This window comes from Salvelinus fontinalis, chromosome 29 (assembly GCF_029448725.1).
Source record: "Salvelinus fontinalis isolate EN_2023a chromosome 29, ASM2944872v1, whole genome shotgun sequence".
Taxonomy (NCBI): domain Eukaryota; kingdom Metazoa; phylum Chordata; class Actinopteri; order Salmoniformes; family Salmonidae; genus Salvelinus; species Salvelinus fontinalis.
In genome coordinates, this window is record NC_074693.1 from 1,798,388 (window position 1) to 1,816,521 (window position 18,134).

An 18,134-nucleotide genomic window follows, 5' to 3' on the forward strand; every position below is an offset into this window, starting at 1 on the left:
CTAACTACGTTTGCTCCGACTAGCCAGGACAAACTCACTGGTGTCAGGCTGTATTGGCTAGCTATGTTTGCTCTGACAAGCCAGGACAAACTCACTGGTGTCAGGCTGTATTGGCTAGCTATGTTTGCTCTGACTAGCCAGGACAAACTCACTGGTGTCAGGCTGTATTGGCTAGCTATGTTTGCTCTGACAAGCCAGGACAAACTCACTGGTGTCAGGCTGTATTGGCTAGCTATGTTTGCTCTGACAAGCCAGGACAAACTCACTGGTGTCAGGCTGTATTGGCTAGCTATGTTTGCTCTGACAAGCCAGGACAAACTCACTGGTGTCAGGCTGTATTGGCTAGCTATGTTTGCTCTGACAAGCCAGGACAAACTCACTGGTGTCAGGCTGTATTGGCTAGCTATGTTTGCTCTGACAAGCCAGGACAAACTCACTGGTGTCAGGCTGTATTGGCTAGCTATGTTTGCTCTGACTAGCCAGGACAAACTCACTGGTATCAGGCTGTATTGGCTTGCTACGTTTGCTCTGACTAGCCAGGACAAACTCACTGGTATCAGGCTGTATTGGCTTGCTACGTTTGCTCTGACTAGCCAGGACAAACTCACTGGTATCAGGCTGTATTGGCTAGCTATGTTTGCTCTGACTAGCCAGGACAAACTCACTGGTATCAGGCTGTATTGGCTTGCTACGTTTGCTCTGACTAGCCAGGACAAACTCACTGGTATCAGGCTGTATTGGCTAGCTATGTTTGCTCTGACTAGCCAGGACAAACTCACTGGTATCAGGCTGTATTGGCTAGCTATGTTTGCTGACTAGCCAGGACAAACTCACTGGTGTCAGGCTGTATTGGCTAGCTATGTTTGCTCTGACTAGCCAGGACAAACTCACTGGTGTCAGGCTGTATTGGCTAGCTATGTTTGCTGACTAGCCAGGACAAACTCACTGGTGTCAGGCTGTATTGGCTAGCTATATTTGCTCTGACTAGCCAGGACAAACTCACTGGTGTCAGGCTGTATTGGCTAGCTATGTTTGCTGACTAGCCAGGACAAACTCATTTTTAGTGATATCAAAATCAATAAATCATGCTGAAATAAGTCATGATATGTACAAATTAGTCCTTACACACACACAACTCAGCAAAAAATAAATGTCCTCTCACTGTCAACTGCGTTTATTTTCAGCAAACTTGTGTAAATATTTGTATGAACATGGCAAGATTCAACAACTGAGACATAAACTGAACAAGTTCCACAGACATGTGACTAACAGAAATGGAATAATGTGTCCCTGAACAAAGGGGGGGGGGTCAAAATCAAAAGTAACAGTCGGTATCTGGTGTGGCCACCAGCTGCATTAAGCACTGCAGGGCATCTCCTCCTCATGCACTGCACCAGATTTGCCAGTTCTTGCTGTGAGATGTTACCCCATTCTTCCACCAAGGCACCTGCAAGTTCTCTGACATTTCTGGGGGGCAATGGCCCTAGCCCTCACCCTCCGATCCAACAGGTCCCAAATGTGCTCAATGGGAGATCCGGGCTCTTCGCTGGCCATGGCAGAACACTGACATTCCTGTCTTGCAGGAAATTACGCACAGTACTAGCAGAATGGCTGGTGGCATTGTCATGCTGGAGGGTCATGTCAGGATGAGCCTGCAGGAAGAGTACCACATGAGGGAGGAGGATGTCTTTCCTGTAACGCACAGCATTGAGATTGCCTGCAATGACAACAAGCTCAGTCCGATGATGCTGTGACACACCACCCCAGACCATGACGGACCCTCCACCTCCAAATCGATCCCGCTCCAGAGTACAGGCCTCGGTGTAACGCTCATTCTTTTGACAATCAATGCGAATCCGACCATCACCCCTGGTGAGACAAAACCGTGACTCGTAAGTGAAGAGCACTTTTTGCCAGTCCTGTCTGGTCCAGCGACGGTGGGTTTGTGCAAATAGGCGACATTGTTGCCAGTGATGTCTGGTGAGGACCTGCCTACAAGCCCTCGGTCCAGCTTCTCTCAGCCTATTGCGGACAGTCTGAGCACCAATGGAGGGATTGTGCGTTCCTGGTGTAACTCGGGCAGTTGTTGTTGCCATCCTGTACCTGTTCACGCAGATGAGCAGGACCCTGGGCATCTTTCTTTTGGTGTTTTTCTGAGTCAGTAGAAAGACCTCTTTAGTGTCCTAAGTTTTCATAACTGTGACTTTAATTGCCTACCGTCTGTAAACTGTTAATGTCTTAACGACCGTTCCACAGGTGCATGTTCATTAATTGTTTATGGTTCATTGAACAAGCATGGGAAACAGTGTTTAAACCCTTTACAATGAAGATCTGTGAAGTTATTTTGGATTTTTACAAATTATCTTTGAAAAGACAGGGTCCTGAAAAAGGGACGTTCATTTTAATTTTTTGCTGAGTTGTATTTTGCTAAATAAGTACCTTTAAAAAAGGGTCACGTGTAAACATTTACCAAGTGGTCACTACAGACTGAAATTGAAAAGCTAGTTTGTTCTACTGTAATCAATAGATCACACAGATTAATCATTCACCTCAATAGTGTATGGAAATGCATCTGCCATTTGCACTCTTCTAAAACACAAACCACAACGGACCTGGGTATAATACACCTGTCAATAGATGAGAATATGTACAGTGCATTCGGAAACTATTCAGACCGACTATTCAGACCGACGTTTTCCATATTTTGTTACAGCCTAAATCTAAAATGGATTAAATTGCCCCCCCCCACACACAAATTATCATAATGACAAAGCAAAAACAGGTTACGACATTTAAACAAATTTTATTTGAACCCCCCCCCCCCCGAAATATCACATTTACATAAGTATTCAGACCCTTTACTCAGTACTTTGTTGAAGCACCTTTGGCAGTGATTACAGCCTCTTCTTGGGTATAAGCTTGGCACACCTGTATTTGGGGAGTTTCTCCCGTTCTTCTCTGCAGATCCTTTTATTTATTTATTTCACCTTTATTTAACCAGGTAGGCCAGTTGAGAACAAGTTCTCATTTACAGCTGCAACCTGGCCAAGATAAAGCAAAGTAGTGCGACACAAACAGAGTTACACAAACAAACGTACAGTCAATAACAGTAGAAACATCATGTACAGTGTGTGCAAAATGTAGAAGAGTAGGGAGGTACGGCAATAAATAGGCCTTACAATTTACACCTGTATTTGCAGAGTTTCTCCCATTATTTTCTGCAGATCCTCTGTTAGGTTGGACGGGGAGTGTCACTGCGCAGCTATTTTCAGGTCTCTCCAGAGATGTTTTATCGGGTTCAAGTCCGGGCTCTGGCTGGGCCACGCAATGACATTCAGAGACGTGTCCCAAAGCCACTCCTGCGTTGTCTTGGCCGAGGTCCTGAGCAGGTTTTAATAAAAGGATCTTTCTGTACTTTGCGCCGTACATCTTTCCCCTCGATCCTGACTAGTCTCCCAGTCCCTGCCACTGAAAAACATCCCCACAGCATAATGCTGCCACCACCATGCTTCACCATAGGGATGGTGCCAGGTTTCCTCCAGATGTGACACGACATTCAGGCCAAAGAGTTCAATCTTGGTGTCATCAGACCAGAGAATCTTGTTTCTCATGGTCTGAGAATCCTTTAGGTGCCTTTTACTGAGGAGTGGCTTCAGTCTGGCCACTCTACCATAAAGGCCTGATTGGTGGAGTGCTGCAAAGATGGTTGTCCTTCTGGAAAGTTCCAGTTCCAAGTCCCCGCGGCAATGTTCCAACGTCTAGTGGAAAGCATTCTCAGAAGAGTGGAGGCTGTTATAGCTGCAATGTTCCAACGTCTAGTGGAAAGCATTCTCAGAAGAGTGGAGGCTGTAATAGCTGCAATGTTCCAACGTCTAGTGGAAAGCATTCTCAGAAGAGTGGAGGCTGTTATAGCTGCAATGTTCCAACGTCTAGTGGAAAGCATTCTCAGAAGAGTGGAGGCTGTTATAGCTGCAAGGGGGGGGACCAACTCCATATTAACGCCCATGATTTTGGAATAAAGATGTTCAACGAGCAGGTGTCCACATACTTTTGGTCATGTAGTCTATGATAATAAATGTTCTTATTTTATTTATTTTTGTACAACAATGACATCCATTTCTTTCCTACTTTAGAGAGTGTTTGACAGAATTAACTAAACACAATTTAAAATCAGAGTCCATTGAGTCTGTGCAGCAGGCTGAACGTTTATCGTCCCTACAGACTCTTAGTATACTGAATAAAAATATAAAATACAACATGAAGTGTTGGTCCCAGGTTTCATGAGCTGAAATAAGAGATCCCAGAAATGTTCCATACACACAAAACGCTAATTTCTCTGAAATATTGTGCCTAAATTTGCTTCCATCCATTTTAGTGAGCATTTCTCCTTTGCCAAGATAATCCATCTACCTGACAGGTATGGCATATCAATAAGCTGTTTAAACAGCATGAGCATTACACAGGTGCACCTTGTGCTGGGAACAATAAAAGTACACAAAAATTTCTAAAGTTTTGAGGGAGTGTGAAATTGGCATGCTGACTGCAGGAATGTCCACCAGAGCTTTGCCAGATAATTTAATGTTAATTTCTCTACCATAAGCCACATTTAACATCATTTTAGAAAATTTGGTAGTATGTCCAACCGGCCTCACATCCGCAGACCACGTGTAATCACGCCAGCCCAGGACCTCCACATCCGGCTTCTTCACCTGCAGGATTGTCTGAGACCAGCCACCCAGACAGCTGATGAAATTGTGGGTGTCCACAATCGAATAATTTCTGCAAAAACTGTATCAGGGAAGCTCATCTGCATGCTCGTCGTCCTCTCCAGGGTCATGACCTGACTGCAGTACGGCATCATAATCGACTTCAATAGCAAATGCTCACCTTCGATGGGCACTGGCACGCTGGAGAAGTGTGCTGTTCACAGATGAATCCCGGTTTCAACTGCACCGGGCAGATGGCCGACAGTGTGTATGGTGTTGAGTGGGCGAGCGGTTTGCTGATGTCAACGTTGTGAACAGAGTGCCCCATGGTGGCGGTGGGGTTATGGTATGGGGCAGGCATAAACTACGGACAACGAACACAACTGCATTTTATCGATGGCAATTTGAATGCACAGAGATACCGTGACGAGATGCTGAGGCCCGTTGTCGTGCCATTCATCCACCGCCATCACCTCATGTTTTAGCATAATAATGCACGGCCCCATGTCACAATTCCTGGAAGCTGAAAATGTCACCAGTTCTTCCATGACCTGCATACTCTCCAGTAATGTCACCCATTGAGCATGTTTGGGATGCTCTGGATGGACGTGTACGACAGTGTGTTCCAGCTAATATCTAGCAACTTCACACAACCATTGAAGGGGACTGGAACAACATTCCACAGGCCACAATCAACAGCCTGATCGACTCTATGCAAAAGAGATGTGTCGCGCTGCATCAGGCAAATGGTGGTCACACCAGATACAGACTAGTTTTCTGATCCACACCCCTACCTTTTTTTTAAGGTATCTGTGACCAACAGATGCATATCTATATTCCCAGTCATGTGAAACCAATAGATTAGGGCCTAATTAATTTATTTCAATTGACTGATTTCCATATATGAACCGTAACTCAGTAAAATCTTTGAATTTGCGCATATATTTTTTGTTCAGTGTACATTTAGTAAGCTAGCTAGCCAGCTACATAGCAATTAGCGGCTAAAACTATTTATTTTAGCCACAACTTGCTAAGAAAATACAAATTAGCAGATATTAATTTGTCGTACTAATGTAGTTTTAGAACGCTTGTCGAAAGCAGCATCGTTGTCACTAAGGATGCACGATATATTGGCGAACATATCGGAATCGGACGATATTAGCTAAAAATGCCAACATCGGTCGATGTCTAGCTTAACGCCGATGTCAAAGCTGACGTGCATACCTATATAACGTAGGTACGTGACGTAATGAAGCCACGTAAAATGTGGCGCTACACAGCATTCCTAACCTAGCCCACAATGTCTGCTGCCTGTTCACCCCGCTATCATCCAGAAGGTGAGGTCAGTACAGGTGCACCAAAGCTGGGACCGAGAGACTGAAAAACAGCTTCTATGTCAAGGCCATCAGACGGTTAAACAGCCACCACTAACATTGAGTGGCTGCTGCCAACATACAGACTCCAATCTCTGGCCACTTTAATACATTTAATAAATGGATTTAATAAAGGTATCACTAGTCACTTTAATTGACGTCACTTTAATAATGTCTACATATCCTACATTACTCATCTCATATGTATACACTGTATTCTACACCCTCTACTGCATCTTGCCTATGCCACACGGCCATCGCTCATCCATATATTTATATGTACATATTCTTATTCATCCTTTTACATTTGTGTGTATTAGGTAGTCGGTGTGAATTTGTTAGATTACTTGTTAGATATTACTGCACTGTCGGAACTAGAAGCACAAGCATTTCGCTACACTCGCATTAACATCTGCTAAACTTGTATGTGATCAATTCGATTTGATTTAAGTATTAGCTAGGTTGCCACTTGTTCGCCTGTTCAAATTGAAATTGAACTTCAGTTCATGAAAATAAATAGCTAGCCAGCTACTTAACCCTGTTGCCCAAAGCTAGCGTTATAAGCAGCCAGCTAGCTTCATCTGGCTAGTGATGCTCGACCGGACCGGGTTATGTGTTGTGAAGCTAGCCGCAATAAGGATTAGGCACAATAGTGGAATTTGCGGTTTACCTTCATTGACAGTGATGCAAATGAATACAAATAATAGAATTATGCCATACTTTTATTTTTGAAGGCTAACCTCAAAGTCAACTATTGTGGCTAGCTTCACATAGATAGGTCCGACCACCATTAATCAAATAAGAACTGTCTTATAAATTAGGGTTATTTTAGATGATGACACCTAGCTATATTGTTAGCTAGCTAACTATAGCTACTGAAACAGATGTAGTTTTGCTTTGTTTTTGGGGAAGAACATTGTTTGCATCCATGAGCTAGCTAGCTTTGTTTATGACCAGCACTGTAGGTGCACGAGACAACTTTACCAGCATCATAACATACGTATCGATGGATCATTGACCTATGAAATACGAGTGGTAGTGTAATCAATGTGTAATAACTACGTAAAAAAAAATGTATGAACGCGTTAAATTATTATGTGACGTGCAGTCATAATTCAGGTCCTGATTGGTCAACACGCAAAGACCCGAACAGCAAAGACCCAGACGGCGTTCCCTAGAAATCCTGGTTGAGAATGAAACGACTGAACAACGAAACAGCACAGCAAGTAAGTGAAAGAAATAGGTTTTGATTATGCTTTACTAGTAATGGGAACATACGTAAATGCCAACAAAATAACTTTTTTGTGTGTGTGTGTGTAACCTTTATTTAACTAGGTCAGTTAAGAACAAAATTCGTATTTACAATGACGACCTACCTCGGCCAAACCCGGACGATGCTGGGCCAATTGTGTGCCGCCCTATGGGACTCCCAATCACGGCCGGATGTGATACACCCTGGATTCGAACCAGGGACTGTAGTAACGGCTCTTGCAGTGCCTTAGATAGCTGCGCCCATATGTGTGTCTGTGTGTTAACTATTTAACTGTCCTACAACGTTTAAAAGGCTGCTAAAATGTGTAATATTGGTATAATTTTTTGGGCAGGGAAAATATCAGATATCGGTATCGGCCAAAACTGTTAAAATCGGTGCTTCACTAGTTGTCACCAACATCTATCTTACCGTGCAGACTGCAGAGTGAACGACAAGAAAGGGTTCCTGTCTCCGTGGTCAAGCAGCTGCTCTCTCCTTGAGTGACAGGGGGCGGGGCTTGGCGCGCGAGGGGGCGGGGCTTCACATTTTACAAACCAAATTTTTTTAATACCGCTAAAGAAATTAAAAGCCCAAACCGGTCTGTGCATCAATACCGGTATATATTAAAATACTGTATAAGACTGAAGTGATTGGTCCCCACCTTCATTACCGGTCATCTGCTCTTGGCTTTCCTCTTCTGTTTTTTTTTTTACAGAGACTAAACAAATGATTTTTCTTCTGCCCAGCCCTACTTGGCCAGCCAGTCAGATGGTGGGTGGGTGGGTGGTATAACACAAGAAAAGGCAGTAGAAGATTATCTTACAGCGTTTGTTCAGATTGATGGTTGTCGAGGTTGAACCTGTAGGATGGAAGCTGTTCAATGTCTGCCTTGGTGATTCCTCGTGGTTTAGCCTCTCCCAGACGCTCAGCCAGGTTCAGTAATGCCTGAGAGGGGGTGTGAGAGACATACATATTTAATTAAGGCCAGTTGTTTTGGTTTATTTACATTTATATTGACCGGTATGGCCAGCATTATCCACTAGGTTTGCTGCAGGTAGAAAATTAAAAGGAAATGGTCTTTCAAATCAAATCAAATGTATTTATATAGCCCTTCGTACATCAGCTGATATCTCAAAGTGCTGTACAGAAACCCAGCCTCTTTAATTTACACAAGTGGTCTCCAATCAATCAATCAATGGTTGTGAGTGTTAGGTGGGGGGATCCACCTAAACTGCCCCCTATTTGACCTATATTTAACTTCCGAGTCCGCCGGATCTCATCTCGGTACCTAAATGTCAGTCAGGCTACCTCTGGCGAGCACATGGAGGGCTGTGCGGCCCCTCAAAGAAATGCCACCCCACACCATGACTGACCCACCGCCAAACCGGTCATGCTGGAGGATGTTGCAGGCAGCAGAACGTTCTCCACGGCGTCTCCAGACTCTGTCACGTCTGTCACATGTGCTCAGTGTGAACCTGCTTTCATCTGTGAAGAGCACAGGGCGCCAGTGGCGAATTTGTCAATCTTGGTGTTCTCTTGCAAATGCCAAACGTCCTGCACGGTGTTGGGCTGTAAGCACAACCCCCACCTGTGGACGTCGGGCCCTCATACCACCCTCATGGAGTCTGTTTCTGACCGTTTGAGCAGACACATGCACATTTGTGGCCTGCTGGAGGCCATTTTGCAGGGCTCTGGCAGTGCTCCTCCTTGCACAAAGGCGGAGGTAGCGGTCCTGCTGCTGGGTTGTTGCCCTCCTACGGCCTCCTTCACGTCTCCTGATGTACTGGCCTGTCTCCTGGTAGCGCCTCCATGCTCTGGACACTACGCTGACAGACACAGCAAACCTTCTTGCCACAGCTCGCATTGAGCTGCACTACCTGAGCCACTTGTGTGGGTTGTAGACTCCGTCTCATGCTACCACTAGAGTGAGAGCACCGCCAGCATTCAAAAGTGACCAAAACATCAGCCAGGAAGCATAGGAACTGAGAAGTGGTCTGTGGTCACCACCTGCAGAACCACTCCTTTATTGGGGGTGTCTTGCTAATTGCCTATAATTTCCACCTGTTGTCTATTCCATTTGCACAACAGCATGTGAAATTTATTGTCAATCAGTGTTCCTTCCTAAGTGGACAGTTTGATTTCACAGAAGTGTGATTGACTTGGAGTTACATTGTGTTGTTTAAGTGTTCCCTTTATTTTTTTTGAGCAGTGTATATATACACAGATACAAAACACAGAAATAAAACACTAAGTGTATTGATGACCTGGTCCTCTCACCTCATAGTTCTCCATCTCCACATCATCTACATCCATGTCCAGACTGATGGCTGGTCCCACTGCTGTAGGAGACACAGGAAGCATTGACCTGGACAGAGACAGAACAGTCACATAAACACCCAGATCAAATAAGTGGGAAAGTTTCTTTTCCTGAGTGTGTGTTCAGTTACGTTAGCACTTCACTTTAAAAATGGGTGTACAATTCTAGGTCCTGAAAGACTTTGGGCTGAAAAAATGTGTATCATTTAGTTCTGTATTAAATGTCATACTCACAGGAAGTATGGCAGGAAGCCTGGGTAGTAGGGAGGTGGCGGCGGTGGAGGGGGCAGGGGCTGCTGTAACCGGTACCTGTGGCCACTGACACGTCGCGGCAGCATGTGGGGGTATGGCTGACCAGGAGACAGAGACATATAGCTGTTAACATGGTGGTTGTGAACTATCCTATGGGAAGTGGCTGGCTATTTAAATGGTAATTTCATCAGCTCTGTAGCTTTAGCTAGCTCTTACAATCCTTACCACTGGGAAAGATTAGCTAGCTCTATGCTATGCTTTCTGTGTGAAGTGATGCCAAAGTCCTAGCATTGGGAAAAGTTAGCTAGCTCTATGCTACGCTTTCTGTGTGAAGTGATGCCAAAGTCCTAGCATTGGGAAAAGTTAGCTAGCTCTATGCTACGCTTTCTGTGCGAAATTATGCTAAAGTTTTACCATTGCGATGGGTTAGGTTGAGCTAGCTGAAGTCCTACCACTGGGAAAGGTTAGGGATAGATAGCTCTATGGTTTTGCTAACTGTGCAATGGTGAAGACATGAGGTTCTTACCACTGTGAAGGGTTTACACGTTTATAGATGCTAAATACGCTCGTTTTGAATGTTAAAAACATTACGTGTGGTACGGTTTTGGAAACATAAAGGAACGTATCTTTTATATCAGCGAAAAATAATAAAAACTTTTTTTTTTTTTAAAGGTTAAATTACTACACAACATTAAAGGGTTAGGGTTCCCACACAGCCATATCGCTTATTTACGGAAGACAAGACGCGGCCACCTGTGCTAATTAGCCACCTAGCGTGCTCCCAGCACCTGCACACTATGTCTTACGCCCTAACAAATGGGAGTTGTTGTTCCAAAGGCGGGAAGGCTGGCATCCAAAATAAGCATTTAGAAAACACACTGGGCTTATTTTTAGGATCGATTTCCCGCGAGAGTGAAACCTCTTGCTTCGCCTCTTCCTCGCTGATCCGTCTCGGAGTTGGAAAAAAAAAACTGACGCACCGATTATGGTCATTGTGGTTGATTATCACATTTCTGCGGGTAGGTTGAATATTTGTTTAAGGAAAACTATAACTCCGTTCAGCCGAGTATCCCACAGGTCGATTTGATTTCTCTCTAGAGAAACGGCGCGTTGGACTCAAACAAAAACGAACTAAAATGGAATTTGGGTCAATTAGTCGTTTAATAACCCGCCCAAAAAACAGAAAGTCGGTTAAATCGCTCAGCACTAATATTAGCTAGCTGGACGGAGGTCGGAGGTCTCCCGGGTGGCGCAGTGGTCTAGGGCACTGCATCGCAGTGCTAGCTGCGCCACCAGAGTCTCTGGGTTCGCGCCCAGGCTCTGTCTCAGCCGGCCGCAACCGGGAGGTCCGTGGGGCGACGCACAATTGGCATAGCGTCGTCCGGGTTAGGGAGGGTTTGGCCGGTAGGGATATCCTTGTCTCAGTATGTAAAAATGTAATAAAATGTATGCACTCTACTGTAAGTCGCTCTGGATAAGAGCGTCTGCTAAATGACAAAAAAAAAAAATTGTTGTAAATGTAAATATCTACCTTTAACTTCCTTCATACTGGACACAGAGACATAACAATGGTATCCACAAGGTCATCTGCCTCTGGGGAAGTATGTATGTATATACATATTCATAAAAATAACATGTATTTACTCTGAATAGAACATAACAGGAGAAATGACGATAGTTGCTGGTGAGTTTCAATCAGATACTGATTCAGCTAGCTAGCTCTATGTGAGGTAAAGCCTTACCACTGGGAAGGGCAGGTGTGAGGTAAAGCCTTACCACTGAGAAGGGCAGGTGTGAGGTAAAGCCTTACCACTGAGAAGGGCAGGTGTGAGGTAAAGCCTTACCACTGAGAAGGGCAGGTGTGAGGTAAAGCCTTACCACTGAGAAGGGCAGGTGTGAGGTAAAGCCTTACCACCGAGAAGGGCAGGTGTGAGGTAAAGCCTTACCACCGAGAAGGGCAGGTGTGAGGTAAAGCCTTACCACCGAGAAGGGCAGGTGTGAGGTAAAGCCTTACCACCGAGAAGGGCAGGTGGGAGGTAAAGCCTTACCACCGAGAAGGGCAGGTGGGAGGTAAAGCCTTACCACCGAGAAGGGCAGGTGGGAGGTAAAGCCTTACCACCGAGAAGGGCAGGTGGGAGGTAAAGCCTTACCACCGAGAAGGGCAGGTGGGAGGTAAAGTCTTACCACTGAGAAGGGCAGGTGTGAGGTAAAGCCTTACCACTGAGAAGGGCAGGTGTGAGGTAAAGCCTTACCACTGAGAAGGGCAGGTGTGAGGTAAAGCCTTACCACTGAGAAGGGAATCTCCTGGTGCAGAGGCTCCTGAGGGAGGTACTGGAGGGGGACAGAGGGAGGCATCGCTGGTGGGTGGTGGTGACTCGAGGCAGGGTAAGAGAACGTTCCTAATGGATGCTGGTCCCCCCTGAGGTCCACTTCATTCTCTACCCTCTGGAGAGGCTGACGGACGGGAGAGGGAATGAGTGCGAGTGAACTAAAACAGTCAGGTTTCATACATTCTAACTCATTCCTTTTAAATTCATGAGGATCAACTACTATACAGAAAGTACCACTGAAAGCAATAGAAGCATTTGGTTCATCCACTAAATAAATCCTAAGCGTTACATGGGCTTTGCTCCTACCTATCTTTCCGATTTGGTCCTGCCGTACATACCTACACGTACGCTACGGTCACAAGACACAGGCCTCCTTATTGTCCCTAGAATTTCTTAGCAAACAGCTGGAGGCAGGGCTTTCTCCTATAGAGCTACATTTTTATGGAATGGTCTGCCTATCCATGTGAGAGACGTAGACTCGGTCTCAACCTTTAAGTCTTTATTGAAGACTCATCTCTTCAGTAGGTCCTATGATTGAGTGTAGTCTGACCCAGGAGTGTGAAGGTGACAGAAAGGCACTGGAGCAATGAACCGCCCTTGCTGTCTCTGCCTGGCTGGTTCCCCTCTCTCCACTGGGACTCTCTGCCTCTAACCCTATTACAGGGGCTGAGTCACTGGCTTACTGGTGCTCTTCCATGCCGTCCCTAGGAGGGGTGCGTCACTTGAGTGGGTTGAGTCACTGACGTGATCTTCCTGTCCGGGTTGGTGCCCACCCCCCTTGGGTTGTGCCGTGGGGGAGATCTTAGTGAGCTATACTACTCGGCCTTGTCTCAGGATGGTAAATTGGTGGTTGAAGATATCCCTCTAGTGGTGTGGGGGCTGTGCTTTGGCAAAGTGGGTGGGGTTATATCCTGCCTGTTTGGCCCTGTCCGGGGGTATCGTCGGACGGGGCCACAGTGTCTCCCAACCCCTCCTGGCTCTTATTATTTGGCCCTGCTGGTCATCTATGAACATTTGAACATCTTGGCCATGTTCTGTTATAATCTCCACCCTGCACAGCCAGAAGAGGACAGGCCTCCCCTCATAGTCTGGTTCCTCTCTAGGTTTGTTCCTAGTGTAACAGTTTAACTTTACGTCCGTCCCCTCGCCCCAGGCGCGAACCAGGGACCCTCTGCACACAACAACAGTCACCCACGAAGCATTGTTACCCATCGCTCCACAAACGCCGCGGCTCTGGTCAAAAGTAGTGCACTATATAGGGAATAAGGCCCTGGTCAAAAGTAGTGCACTATATAGGGAATAAGGCCCTGGTCAAAAGTAGTGCACTATATAGGGAATAAGGCCCTGGTCAAAAGTAGTGCACTATATAGGGAATAAGGCCCTGGTCAAAGGTAGTGCACTATATAGGGAATAAGGCCCTGGTCAAAAGTAGTGTACTATATAGGGAATAGGGCCCAGGTCAAAAATGGTTCACTATATAGGGAATAAGGCCCTGGTCAAAGGTAGTGCACTATATAGGGAATAAGGCCCTGGTCAAAAATAGTTCACTATATAGGGAATAAGGCCCTGGTCAAAGGTAGTGCACTATATAGGGAATAAGGCCCTGGTCAAAGGTAGTGCACTATATGGGGAATAAGGCCCTGGTCAAAAGTAGTGCACCATGTATGGGGTACTCACCATGCGTGGGTGCTGCCTCTGGAGAGGGAGAAACTGGCTGAGACGAGTAAGGTGAGGAGGCTGGTGGTGGGGGGGCGGCCCCGCAGGGTTGGGGTGCAATATAAAATGTTCGCTGGAGATCAGGGGTGGAAAAGCTTGGTAAGACACTGGCAAATGCTGCATTGTACAGGCTTGGATGAGCTAGAAAAAGAGGAGGAGAAAAACAGACAGAACACACAGAAAAATTTAATAATAAACAGTGTTTAACCATACAGAACTAGACTGGCAGGGCCGTCCTCAAGAAACCACTTCTACATAAATCAAAGCAGTAAGAAAATAATCATGGCTCATAAGCAATCTATTAATCTTTTATTATATATATATATTTTTAAAACCTTTATTTAACTAGGCAAATCAGTTGAGAACAAATTCTTATTTACAATGACGGCCTACCGAGGAACAGTGTGGTTAACTGCCTTGTTCAGGGGACAGAACGACAGATTTTTACCTTGTCGGTTCTATGAGTATTTACCAGCCAAATATGGCCAATCCTTAACTCTACACAAGCACCTGGGCAGGAGTGAATATGTCCACAGCTCAGATACAATGATGTCTAAAGTATTTGCAAAGATTGTGCTGCTAAACAGCATGAGAAAGAAGCAGTGTTGGTAGGGGTGCTACATCGACATTGAACACAACGGTAGTGGTATGGTGTGTTAACAGCGGGTACGGTGTGTTAACGGCGGGTACGGTGTGTTAACGGCGGGTACGGTGTGTTAACGGCGGGTACGGTGTGTTAACGGTGTGTTAACGGCGGGTACGGTGTGTTAACGGCGGGTACGGTGTGTTAACGGCGGGTACGGTGTGTTAACGGCGGGTACGGTGTGTTAACGGCGGGTACGGTGTGTTAACGGCGGGTACGGTGTGTTAACGGCGGGTACGGTGTGTTAACGGCGGGTACGGTGTGTTAACGGCGGGTACGGTGTGTTAACGGCGGGTACGGTGTGTTAACAGCGGGTACGGTGTGTTAACAGCGGGTACGGTGTGTTAACAGCGGGTACGGTGTGTTAACAGCGGGTACGGTGTGTTAACAGCGGTTACGGTGTGTAGGAAGCGGTGTATTAACAGCGGGTACGGTGCGTAGGAAGCGGCTTATTAACAGCGGGTACGGTGCGTAGGAAGCGGTGTAGTAACAGTGGGTACGGTGCGTAGGAAGCGGTGTATTAACAGTGGGTACGGTGCGTAGGAAGCGGTGTATTAACAGTGGGTACGGTGCGTAGGAAGCGGTGTATTAACAGTGGGTACGGTGCGTAGGAAGCGGTGTATTAACAGTGGGTACGGTGCGTAGGAAGCGGTGTATTAACAGTGGGTACGGTGCGTAGGAAGCGGTGTATTAACAGTGGGTACGGTGCGTAGGAAGCGGTGTATTAACAGTGGGTACGGTGCGTAGGAAGCGGTGTATTAACAGTGGGTACGGTGCGTAGGAAGCGGTGTATTAACAGTGGGTACGGTGCGTAGGAAGCGGTGTATTAACAGTGGGTACGGTGCGTAGGAAGCGGTGTATTAACAGTGGGTACGGTGCGTAGGAAGCGGTGTATTAACAGTGGGTACGGTGCGTAGGAAGCGGTGTATTAACAGTGGGTACGGTGCGTAGGAAGCGGTGTATTAACAGTGGGTACGGTGCGTAGGAAGCGGTGTATTAACAGTGGGTACGGTGCGTAGGAAGCGGTGTATTAACAGTGGGTACGGTGCGTAGGAAGCGGTGTATTAACAGTGGGTACGGTGCGTAGGAAGCGGTGTATTAACAGTGGGTACGGTGCGTAGGAAGCGGTGTATTAACAGTGGGTACGGTGCGTAGGAGGCGGTGTAGTAACAGCGGGTACGGTGCGTAGGAAGCGGTGTATTAACAGCGGGTACGGTGCGTAGGAAGCGGTGTATTAACAGTGGGTATGGTGCGTTGCTGACATGGACGTCACTGACATTCCAGCTCTTCCTTTTCAAACTCACAGGAGGAGGAAGGCAGCAGAGCAGAGAGAGCTGTCCGCTGAACATTACCGAGCATGCTGGGAGCTGCTGACTGTTGCACCCTGGGAGAGGTTGCCCGGTGTGGATGGGGAAACCGTGCGTCGTCACCGTGGTAACAGTGTAAGAGATTGGAACGGATTCCTGGTACAAGAGAGAAACCAATAATTCAGACAAATTTTCAAACTTCATAAGTGTAATGTTGAAGACTGTCCTGCGTATCATATTCACATAGACTCTTTCTCCACAGCTCACGGTACCATAGAGTCTAACGAACGACATAAATAACCCACATCCGGGTCCGATCTTAAACCAGCGTGAATTCCAATTAGCTAGACAACAACATACACTGTGATAGTAATGAAAGTGGACCAGGGCCCAATCTGGACATCACCTTTTAATCTTCTGTCCCCACTACTACAGCGGTGTGGTACCTACGTACCTGATCGTGTAGCTCCACCATGATGGGGGTCTGTTGATGCTGAGGTGGGTGTGCGGCAGGGTGAAGCATGCGTGGCGGTGCACTGGCGTGGCTGTATTGTCTGGACTCATCTAAAAGAACCTGCTGATGTTGCTGGGAGAAGAGAGGGTGGTGGAAGTCCTGGAGCAAGGCGCTGTGGAGTACAACCGGTCGGTCTCGACTCCCCCACTGTCGTCTCACTGGCGGGCTGCAGGAACATCAAGGTAGCACATCATGAAACATCAGGCATACCATGTATTAAATAAATAATACATTTTTAAAAAGTGTATGAAATTCTGTTTAGGGTATACTTAGATTACCTTTAAAGTAATGTTGTCGTTTTAATACATAAAAAATGTTATGAACATTACAAGTTAGAGAAGTTTAGTGGGTAAAAAAGGTTCCAAAACAACAGCTATAATCCAAAAGACATGGTGGTTGCCTTTTTGTACTTTTGGGGTCTGGAACCTTGTTGGGGTCTGGAACCTTGCATATACATGAAAGATCAAGGATACCATGCATGGACCATTAACATGATCAGGTTAGGATGTACAGTTGAAGTCGGACGTTGACATACACCTGAGCCAAATATATTTAAACTCAGTTTTTCAACAAATCCCTGACATTTAATCCAAGTAAAAAATTCCCTGTTTTAGGTCAGTTAGGATCACCACTTTATTTTAAGAATGTGAAATGTTGGAAAAATAGTAGAGAGAATCATTTATTTCAGCCATCACATTCCCAGTGGGTCAGAAGTTTACATACACTCAATTGGTATTTGGCAGCATTGTCTTTAAATTGTTGAACTTGGGTCAAACGTTTTAGGTAGCCTTCCACAAGCTTCCCACAATAAGTTGGGTGAATTTTGGCCCATTCCTCCTGACAGAGCTGGTGTAACTGAGTCAGGTTTGTAGGCCTCTTTGCTCGCACATGCTTTTTCAGTTCTGCCCTCAAATTTTCTATAGGATTGAGGTCAGGGCTTTGTGATGGTCACTCCAATACCTTGACTTTGTTGTCCTTAAGCCATTTTGACACAACTTTGGAAGTATGCTTGGGGTCATTGTCCATTTGGAAGACCCATTTGCGACCAAGCTTTAACTTCCTGACTGATGTCTTGAGATGTTGCTTCAATATATTCACAATTTTCCTTCCTGAGGATGCCATCTATTTTGTGAAGTGCACCAGTCCCTCCTGCAGCAGAGCACACCCACAACATGATGCTGCCACCCCCGTGCTTCACAGTTGGGATGGTGTTCTTCGGCCTGCAAGCCTCCCCCTTTTTCCTCCAAAAATAACGATGACCAAACAGTTCTATTTTTGTTTCATCAGACCAGAGGACATTTCTCCAAAAAGTATGGTCTTTGTCCCCATGTGCAGTTGCAAACCGTAGTCTGGCTTTTTTATGGCGGTTTTGGAGCAATGGCTTCTTTCTTGCAGAGCGGCCTTTCAGGTTATGTCGATATATAGGACTCGTTTTACTGTGGATATAGATACTTTTGTAACTGTTTCCTCCAGCATCTTCACAAGGTCCTTTGCTGCTGTTCTGGGATTGATTTGCACTTTCCGCCGCAATGTACGTTCAGCTCTAGAAGACAGAACGCGTCTCCTTCCTGAGCAGTATGACGGCTGCGTGGTCCCATGGTGTTTATACTTGCGTACTATTGTTTGTACAGATGAACATGGTACCTTCAGGCGTTTGGAAATTTCTCGCAAGGATGAACCAGGTCTACAATTTTCTTCTGAGGTCTTGGCTGATTTCTTTTGATT

General features: G+C 45.9%; 1 protein-coding gene across 6 annotated transcripts in view; it reads right to left on the reverse strand.

Annotated features, from left to right (window-relative positions):
• Positions 1 to 18,134, reverse strand: part of LOC129827321 (RING finger protein 44-like) — a 35,902-nt gene that overhangs the window by 2,720 nt on the left and 15,048 nt on the right. For 5 of the 6 annotated variants that reach the window (XM_055888061.1, XM_055888062.1, XM_055888060.1 and 2 more), the window contains 7 exons: positions 16,350 to 16,575; positions 15,893 to 16,051; positions 13,907 to 14,086; positions 12,186 to 12,353; positions 9,882 to 9,997; positions 9,609 to 9,696; positions 8,155 to 8,276 (listed from right to left, as the gene is read on the reverse strand). In XM_055888061.1, the coding sequence (XP_055744036.1) occupies positions 8,155 to 8,276; positions 9,609 to 9,696; positions 9,882 to 9,997; positions 12,186 to 12,353; positions 13,907 to 14,086; positions 15,893 to 16,051; positions 16,350 to 16,575 (1,059 nt within the window). The remainder of the gene's footprint in view (positions 1 to 8,154; positions 8,277 to 9,608; positions 9,697 to 9,881; positions 9,998 to 12,185; positions 12,354 to 13,906; positions 14,087 to 15,892; positions 16,052 to 16,349; positions 16,576 to 18,134) is intronic. The other variant, XM_055888064.1, reaches the window with a different exon arrangement.